The sequence below is a fragment of the Pan troglodytes genome, chromosome 4 (assembly GCF_028858775.2).
Source record: "Pan troglodytes isolate AG18354 chromosome 4, NHGRI_mPanTro3-v2.0_pri, whole genome shotgun sequence".
In the NCBI taxonomy this organism is placed as follows: Eukaryota; Metazoa; Chordata; class Mammalia; order Primates; family Hominidae; genus Pan; species Pan troglodytes.
In genome coordinates, this window is record NC_072402.2 from 154647671 (window position 1) to 154657990 (window position 10320).

Sequence of the window (10320 nt, forward strand, 5' to 3'; positions counted from 1 at the left end):
ACCCACCCCCCAGCCTCTGGTAACCACCTTTATACTGTTTCTATGGGATTAACTTTTTTAGATTCTGCATATAAGTGAGATCTTCTATTTGTCTTTCTATGCCTCGCTTATTTCACTTTGCAGCATGTATTTTTTGTTAACGTTAGAGCTAGAAGGAACCACAGGAATTATCTAAAATGGCAGCTGTGCCATAAAAAAAAATGCTGGAGGGTAAGGTTTACTGCATCAGCTACTTGAGATGGAATGTTTCTCCCTTTCTAAAATGAAGCATGAGTGTGTTTTAACCACTTCTCCTCATTAGCATGACCTAGGGAGCTTGTTAAAAATACATAGTTCATTGCCCAAACCTGAGCCTGAATCCCTAAGGCCAAGGCCAGTGCATATGTACTTGAATCAAGTTCTCCAGGCCACTTTGATGTAGTTGACTACCCATCCAGTGTTTGAGAACCACTAGACAAGCTCCTCTAAGATTTCTTTCATCTCTGACAATCTGCAAAACATTTTCACTGTTAAAAATGTTAAGCCCATTGGTTTAATTGTGCATCAGAGATTATTCTAAACCATTTCCTTCCCCAAAAATGCTATTGAAGTGAAAGCCAGGCAGGCTGTAGATCTCAGATTGTTGAGACCACACCCTGCTCCCCCTTGGGTACCCGGGTCCATGCTTGTTGTTTTCTCTTAGGCACCCTCCTGTGAGATTCTCCATTCACTAACTTTGCTTATTTAGTTGGCTAAGTTATAGAAGGCATGGCCAGCAGTGCTGTGCTCCTCCTTGACTCAGCTGGCAGTAACATCCAGGCATTCCTCTCTCTAGGAGAAGGTGGCCATGAGCCCTAAGAGTCACCCATATGGTAAGCAAGACTATGTGCTTCTGGGGTTTTTCACAGTTGGCTTTTGTTTTTTTTTAAAGACAGTCTCATTCTGTCGCCTAGGCTGAAGCACAGTGGCGCAATCTCAGCTCGCTGCAACCTCTGGTTGTTCTTATGATAAAAGATGATTCCCAATTCGGACCAGCCTGCAGCCTTCCCCGAATTTAGTCTCTTCACTTTGCCAAGTGGAAATGTTTCCCAGATTATAAATGAAGTGGGAGGCTGGGCACAGTGGCTTATGCCTGTAATCCCAGCACTTTAGGAGGCAGAGGCTGGCAGATCACCTGAGGTCGGGAGTTCAAGACCAGCCTGGCCAACATGGTAAAACCCCATATCTACAAAAATACAAAAATTAGCTGGGCATGATGGTGGGTGCCTGTAATCCCAGCTACTTGGGAGGCTGAGGCAGGAGAATCGCTGGAACCCAGGAGGCGGAGGTTGCAGTGAGGCGAGATTGTGCCATTGCACTCCAGCCTGGGTGACAGAGCGAGACTCTATCTCAAAAAAAAAAAAAAAAAAGAAAAAGAAAAAAGTCAATGCAGTGGGAAGTCCATTTTGCCTCCCATGAATCCAGGAGAAAAATAAGAAGTTTATTGTCATCACCCTCAGCTATGTTAACAACATAGAACACATGCACCTAAAATTAATAACTACTAAAATATGAACTTATCCAAGTGTGGTGGCACATGCCTACAGTCCCAGCTACTCAGGAGGCTGAGGCAGGAGGATGGCTTGAACCCAGGAGTTTGAGGCTGCAGTGAGCTATGATCATATCACTGGACTCCAGCCTGGGCAACAAAGCAAGACTGCCTCAAATTCAAGAAAGAAAAAAGAAAAAATAGATGATCTTGTTCCTATGAATATTTGGTAAATTAATAAAACATGTACAAGAAGTATTCCACGGGAGAGTCAACATTTTATTTTCCCAAGTACTTTCGCATAAAAGGAGGCATCCTAATTGCTATATAAGAAAAGATCTGGCCGGGCGCGGTGGCTCACGCCTGTAATCCCAGCACTTTGGGAGGCAGAGGTGGGCAGATCATGTAGTTAGGAGTTCAAGACCAGCCTGGCCAACATAGTGAAACCCCGTATCTACTAAAAACGCAAAAATCAGCTGGGCGTGGTTGTGGGCGCCTGTAATCCCAGCTACTTGGGAGGCTGAGGCAGGAGAATCGTTTGAACCTGGGAGGCGGAGGTTGCAGTTAGCCAAGATCACACCATTGCACTCCAGCCTTGGTGGGGTGAGGGGGGACAGGGCAATACTCTGTGAAAGAAAGAGAGAAAGAAAGAAAGGAAAGGAAAGGAAAGGAAAGGAAAGGAAAGGAAAGGAAAGGAAAGGAAAGGATCCAATAGTGAAACTAGCAGAGGACATAATAGACAATTCGTAGATAAGGAAATAGGAGCAGCCAATAAATTTTACCCATTAGACTGGGAAAAGCTTAGAACACTGATAATATTGAGTAATGGCCAAGGTGTGAGTAAACAGGACTCCAAGACACTTGTGGGAAGGGACTTAGGAAACGACTTAGCCTCCTGAGATAAACCAGAGTGAAATGGGGATATGAATTGTTATAGCCACACTGTGAGGAAATTTGGCAGTTTCTATTAAGTATTCACTACCGAAGAGTCCTAGTATGCCTTAGCAATTTCACGTTTGTTATCCACCCTAGAAAAACACAAGTTGACAAAGATGCCTATTTGCAAATGTTTATTGCAGCCTCCATGTATATGTGAATGAAATGAACAATGTATATATGGGGAATGACTAAACTGGTGCATATTTATTCCATGGAATTCTATGTAGATTGATAGCATTAGAGATAGATCTGCGTGAATTGGCAGGAAGACTCCAAGCCATTTAATGATGAAAAGGGCAAATTTCAAAACAAGACATAAAATATAAAACCCTTCTTGTAAAATAAATAAATAAAACAATTTCCTTTGTTTTTGTGGGCTCAGACTTTTGAAAGTAAATGCACAGAAAAGTGTCTGGTGGGATAGACACCAAACTCATTGTGTCAGTTACCCCCAGGGTCAGAGAAAAGGGATGGGAATTGGGGATAGCAGTCCAAAGGGCATTTGGCTTTATAACATTTTAATTTTTTCACCAGGAGTGTTTCTGTGTCACTCATCTTATTAAAAATTAATATAAGAAAAGGAAGCAGGTGCTGAGTATGGCAGGAACAACATCCATTAAGCTCACATTGTAAACCCCATTCTGCCATTTACTGCTTTTGTGTTGTTGGAGGAAAGCCATGATAATCCTGACCTCATTATCATCACAAGGCAAAGGGGATAATACTCACCTCAGAAATGGTTCTGAGCTCCACTTGAAGAGGAGTAACAAATGCCACGTGAAATTAACAAAGTATTAATACGCATAACAAAGGACATTAGAATTTAGAAATAAGACAAAAAAAAATGGTTCCTGTCTGTTGTAAAAGTATCCCTGAGTAAAGCAATTGTTGGTATCAAACCAGTTTCACTTCTGTGGAGCTACCTGGAATGGTGGATACAACCTAGGTCCTTATGCCAGCTTGGTTCCTTCCACAGCTGGTGAGCTTAAGCAAGGCTGGCCCTTCCCCAATCTGAGTCTCAAAATTGCCATCTACAGAGTGAAGGGCATCTTTTAAGAGTACATCCAGCTCTGATCCTTGGTGATTCTGAGCAGTCACTCTCTTTTAGGTTGGTTATCTTAGAAAAGGCACATATAGGCCGGGTGTGGTGGCTCACACCTGTAATCCCAGCACTTTGGGAGGCTGATACAGGTGGATCACCTGAGATCAGGAGTTCAAGACCAGCCTGGCCAAATATGGTGAAACCCTGTCTCTACTAAAAAATACAAAAAATTAGCCAGCTGTGGTGGCAGGCGCCTGCAATCTGAACTACTTGGGAGGCTGAGGCAGGAGAATTGCTTGAGCCTGGGAGGCAGAAGTTGCAGTGAGCCGAGATTGCACCATTGCACTCCAGCCTGGGCATTGGAGTGAGACTCTGTCTCGAAAAAACCCAAAAATATTTTGAAAAACAAAAGAAAAAAGAAAAGGCACCTATGAAAAAACAAAATAAAACAAAAAACAGCTCACCAGGTGCTGCCTCCTTCAAGCAGGATTAGAAAATCCCCCTCAACCAGTGTCCTGCTAGTAGCAGGACATGTAGACATAGACCCCTGCAACTTTCAACCTAACAAAACCCTCCAAACCTCAAGTTTCCAGGATAAGACAAAGACAGTAAAAAAAAATTGATGAAAAGGCAGATGGTAGCTTTCTTACATCCAAACAAACCCATACCAAACCCAAAATGTAAGTGTGAAAGTGACAGGGAGACTGCTTTCATTCTGTAGATTGTTTTTTTCTTCCCTTTTTTTTTTTTTTGAGAAAGAGTCTCACTCTGTCACCCAGGCTGGAGTGCAGTGGTGCAATCTCGGCTCACTGCAACCTCTGCCTCTCTAGTTCAAGCGATTCTCCTGCCTCAGCCTCCCGAGTAGCTGGGATTACAGGCACATGTCACCACGCCTGGCTAATTTTTATATTTTTAGTAGAGATGAGGTTTCACCATGTTGGTCAGGCTGGTCACAAATTCCTGACCTCGGGTGATCCACCAACCTCGGCCTCTCAAAATGCCGGGATTATAGGCATGAGCCACCACCCCGGGCCTGTATATTGTTTCTTCAGTGCCTATAATGTATCAAGGGTGGAACTAGGTGCTGGAAAATAACAAGCCACAAAGCAGACCTGGGCTGCCCTCATGGGGCCTGCAGAGTACCTAGGAAGATAGTCAAATGAGTGAGCATTTGCTATAGAGTGACAAGTTTACAGATGCAGGAACTCCAAGGAGGATGCGAACTCATAGCAGAAACACCTAAACTATTCCAGAGGCTACAGGGTAGCCAGGAAAAGCCTGAATTAAGTAGGGACCTGAGGATGCATGGCACTACAGAGGAAAGAAAGGCAGAGAGAATAGTACAAGTTTGAGAGGTGAGGAAATACATTTGTTTTCCTTCAAATATGGGTGTTTTCTCATGCACCATGTTGGAAAGTTTTCTGCACATACAAAGAGCCAAGAGGTAGAAGAAAAAGTGTTTAACATTGCTAATCACTGGGGAAATGCAAATCCAAACCACAATGAGGTATCACTTCATTTCTGATAAAATGGCTACTATCAAAAAGACAAAAAGCAAGCATTGCTGGCGAGGACGCAAAGAAAGAGGAACTCTCGTACACTGTTGGTGGGAATGTAAATTACTACAGCCATTATGGGAAACAGTATGGTGATTCCTTAAAAAACTAAAAATAGAATTACCATATGATCCAACAATCCCACTACTGGGGATATATCCCAAAGAAATGAAATCAATTAAAGAGATATTTACACTCCCATGTTTATTACAGCACTATGCATGATAGCCAAGATATAGAAGCAACCTACGTGTCCATCAATGGATGAATGAATAAAGAAAATGTGGTATATGGCCAGGTGCGGTGACTCACGCCTATAAGCCCAGCACTTTGGGAGGCCGAGGTGAGTGGATCGCCTGAGGTCAGGAGTTCAAGACCAGCCTGACCAATATGGTGAAACCCCGTCTCTACTAAAAATACAAAAATTAGCCATGCATGGTGGCAGGCGCCCATAGTCCCAGCTACTTGGGAGTCTGAGGCAGGAGAATGGCGTGGACCCAGCAGGCAGAGCTTGCAGTGAGCCGAGATAGAGATAGCGCCACTGCAGTCCGGCCTGGGTGAAAGAGCGAGACTCCGTCTCAAAAAAAAAAAAAAAAAAAGAAAATGTGGTATATAAACACAGTAGAATATTCAGCCATAAAAAAAAGAATGAAACTCAGTCATTTGCAACAACATGGATGGAAACAGAGTTTATTAATATCGTGTTAAGTTAAAAAAGCTAGGCACAGAAAGACAAATATTGCATGTTCCCACTCATACATGAGAGCTAAAAAAGTTGATCTCATGAAAGTGGAGAATAGAATGATAGTCACTGGAGTCTACAAAGGATAGGGGAAAAGGGGTATGAAGAAAGGCAGGTTAATGGGTACAAAAATACGTTAGTTAGAACATGTGGAAAAAGGGAAAAAATACAATTAAATAGAAGGAATAAGTCCTAGTGTTTGATAGCATAGTGGGGTGCCTATTGTTATTAATAATTTCTTGTGTATTTCAAAACAACTAGAAGGGAACATTTGAAATGTTCTCAGCACAAAGAAATTTAAATGTTTCAAGAAATGAATATCCCAATTACCCTGATTCAATCATTGTACATTGTATGTATATATCAAAATAACACATATGTAGCCCATAAATATGTATAGTTATTATGTATCCATTTAAAAAAACATGGACTTTTGTAAAACTGCAAGGGCCATTCAATATTATCTTGTCCTAGAAGCATAGACTGTGACAACTGGTCATTTAAAAAGCCAGGTCTCTCATTTCAAATATGGGAGAGCCAGAGCAATTTAGACGTATTCCCAGTGTCAACAGTTAGTGCCCGAGACGCAGCTGCAGCGCAGGCCAGAACACTTGGCTCTATACCACCAGGATGCAAAGAACTTCACTGGCCAAAACTGAGTGTGTACATTTGCATCATCCAAAACCCAAAACAACGTGCAGAAAAGAAACCTTACCATAAAGCCTCACCCCAGCAAAACAAAACAAAAAGCAAACAAACACTTCTAAAAACAGAGGGAATGATAAGAATTATCACAACTCTCACCAGAACAAATTCTCCTGGCTTATTGATTATATGAATAACACCCATAGATGAAATCTCTTTTCCCCAATTTATCTGACCACTTATTTCTGTGTCTCTTCTTCAGTTGCCGTTTCCAGTATAAGCCCAAATTACCCCAGCCTAAAACCCCCAGACCAGTCTCTAGATAAACCTCTGTGTAACAAGGCAGGACAGAGACCCTCCACAGAAGGAAGCCTGGTAGGGACAGGGGAGGGATGCAGAAATGAAGTGAGCTTCTGCTTTACTGAGGCCCAAACCAGTGCATGGAAATCCATCACACAATAGCAAGTCCTCTGGAAACTTCTACATAGAAGGTTTCAGAACACTTACTCAGGTAAAGCCACCAAAACTCAATCACCAGCCAGAGAATGAGAGGTTCTTTGGACATTTTGACGGTTGACCGGACCCAGGAGTCTGTCTATCTATCCAAAGCCCAACCTCTTATATCCCAGTTAATGCTGACAGGGTGGGACTCTTTAGTTTCATTTCTCTTTTTGCCTCATAATCTTCCCTTTCTCCTGTCCTACATGGCTTCCCCCAATGGGCGATGCATGATGAAATGTGCTGAGCCCTTTTCTCCTGGTGACTAGTGTGTGTGTGGAGGGATGGCGTGGACATACTTGTGCTTCTTTGTCCACGTGTATAGTGGGTTTCCTATATGTGCACAAGCATCCATGCATGTGCTGGTGCAAATATGCCTGTATAACCTGTGCACGTGCCACAGTTGTCCCAACTGCTGTACAGCCTGTCACAAAGTGCAATTGACTCTCCATACTGGCAAGTGTTTACATGTAGATTCCTCATGGGGCCAAAGCATAGTTAGACTGAAAGTTGCCTCCATTCCCATTCTAGGTTCTCCCTCACCCTGTCCCCTGGCCTCCTTGCCCTAATAATGGAGAAAGAAAAGTGAGGACAGGCACAGTGGCTCACATCTGTAATCCTAGCACTTAGGGAGGCCGAGATGGGAGGATCGCTTGAGGCCAGGAGTTTGAGACCAGCCTGATCAACATAGCGAAACCCCATCTCAATTTTTTATTTAAAAAAAAAGTTTAATAAAAAAATTAAATTTTTTTTTAAGTTTTAGGAAGACACTGAAGCCCAGAACTTCCTGATTCCAAAGCTTATGGTTAATCACTACATTGTCCTTTGACCTGTGACCGTTTGGGTAATGTATCCATATGATGAGGCCTACCTGTGGCTAGCTCCTACTTAGTACCAGAGAGAAAATATAAGAATTCACAAATGTTCTAGATTTTTAAAAATCCTTAATTGATTGTAACCAGCCAACAAACCTCAAACATTCAACATTGCTTCTACTGAAGGTATCAGTGAAAAATCTAAATATCAGGTGAGGTTCTAGACCCAGAGAAGCCAGACTAACATGAGCAGGGATGAAAATAATGGGATTCAGAGTGAATCTTCCCACTGAATGCCCACAGAGCCAAGGGATCCTTTCCCCATTCTATCCCAGGAAACTGGAGGATTTAATCTCTGGATAAACTAAGTGGTCCCAATAAAACATTTTCAGATATTTATAGTTTTGAGTGTTCCCCAACAAAACCACTCAACCCTCCTTCAATAAGTTCATCAGTGCATGAGCCTCAGCCATGCATGCAGAACTATTAATGAGTCTTTAGTGTCCCTTTCAGATATGAACAGATAACCAGGGATCATCAGACATTTGAGGAAAGCATTTAACATAAAAAAGAGACAAAAATAACAGGGAGAGCTAAAGAGAACTTCAAAAACTTTTTAAAAAGCTAATATTTTCTCAGAAAGAAAGATTTTACATTCATGAAAAAGAACACAGACATTATAAAAATGTCCCGAATTTTATGGAAGGTTTGAAAAATAAAGTTAAGAAAATTTGTTAGAAAGTATAACCATCTACGAAGCCAAAGGACTAGGATTGTTTCAGAACATTAAAAAAGAAAATAGAGGAGAGGAAATTACTAAAGAAATAATAAAGGAAAGACTCTTGTAACTAAAGGAGATGACTCTCAGTATTGAGAGGGTCAATCAAATGCTAAACTCAATGAATAAAAATATCCCCACAAAGCAAGATATTATCATGTAATATGAGAACATCAGACATAAAGAAAAGATACGAAAAGACTCCAGAGAGAAAGAACAACATATTGCACTGAATGGATTTGGAAATAGAATGGCATTGGTGTTCCAAACAACAAAGCTAGAAAATAGTGCACGAATGCCTTCAAAATTCAGAGGGAAGGCCGAGTGTGGTGGCTCACATCTGTAATCCCAGCACTTTAAGAGGCCAAAGTGGGTGGATCACTTGAGTCCAGGAGTTCCGGAATAGCCTGGGCAACATGGTAAAAACCTGTATCAGCCGGGCGTGGCGGCTCACACCTGTAATCCCAGCACTTTGGGAGGCCAAGACGGGCAGATCATTTGAGGTCAGGAGTTCAAGACAAGTCCCGGCAACATGGCAAAACTGGTCTCTACTAAAAATACAAAAATTAGCTGGGTGTGGTGGTGCATGCCTGTAATCCTAGCTACTTGGGAGGCTGAGGCAGGAGAATCACTTGAACCCAGGAGGCAGATGTTGCAGTGAGCTGAGATCGTGCTACTGCACTCCAGCCTGGGTGACAGAAGGAGACTCCATCAAAAAAAAAAAAAAAAAAAAAAAAAGAGGAAAAGAAAATCTATATCTGCCAAAAATACAAAAAATTGGCTGAGTGTGGTGATGCGCACCTGTGGTCCCAGCTACTCCAGAGGCTGAGGTGGGAGGATTGCTTGAGCCCGGGAGGTGAAGGTTGTAGGGAGCTGAGATTGTGCCACTGCACTCCAGCCTGGAAAACAGACAGAGAACCTGTGTCCAAAAAAAAAAAAAAAAAAATCCAGAGGAGAAATTTAATTTCAACCTAGAATCCTACTTGCAGACAATCTATTTCTCAAATGTAAGATCATAATAAAGGCCTTTTTGGACATAGATTCAAAATTTACTTACTATACTTCCTTTCCTAGAAGTTATGGAAGGGAAATCTGTAGCAAAACGGGAGAAATAACCAGGAAACAGAAAGTCATGGGGTCCAGAAAACACGACATCTAACTCCAGGGAAGAAAAATTTCACAAAGAAAACTGCAGAACAGACCTAGAGGGGAACTGTTTCACTGCATCACAAACCACCCCAAAACCTAGTGCCTGAACAATGTCAATGTACTTTTCATGATTCCCTGGGATGACAGTGTTCAGCTGGGTAGCTCTCACTCAGTGACAGTGGCTATCTCAAGACTAGATTGGACTATTTGTCCAAGATAACTTTCTCACTCACATGACTGATCATCCAAAATGACACTTCTAGCTGGACTTGTATGTCTAGCAAATTAATAGAATGACTAGAAGAGATAGGGGCTGGACTGACAACTGTCTCTCTCCACATGACCTTTCTACATGGAAGCTGGGGCTTCCTTACAGTATGGTGGTCTCAGAGTAGTTGGATTTTTTACATAGGATCTGGCTTTCCCAAAAATTAGCATTCCAACATGCTCAGGAATAATCCACAAAGGTTCTTACGACCTAGCCTTAGGTAACATTCAGTATCATTTTTACAGTATTCTATTGGTCAAAAGGCAAATTATAAGGCCATCCCAGAGAATTCAAGTGGAGGGAGCAATACAAGGATGTGAATGCGAGGAAGTGTGGTTCATTGGAGTGGTAGGGGAAGCATCTTTGGAGAATAATTACTTT

The 10320-nt window shown here is 42.1% G+C and overlaps 1 protein-coding gene across 1 annotated transcript in view; it reads right to left on the bottom strand.

Annotated features, from left to right (window-relative positions):
* The window catches only part of TIMD4 (T cell immunoglobulin and mucin domain containing 4), a 43934-nt gene extending 36910 nt beyond the window's left edge, over positions 1-7024 (bottom strand). The window contains exon 1 of the mRNA XM_518057.6: positions 6939-7024. Coding sequence (XP_518057.2) covers positions 6939-6996 — 58 coding nt within the window. The 5' untranslated portion in view covers positions 6997-7024. The remainder of the gene's footprint in view (positions 1-6938) is intronic.
* Between the last annotated feature and the right edge of the window lie 3296 nt (positions 7025-10320).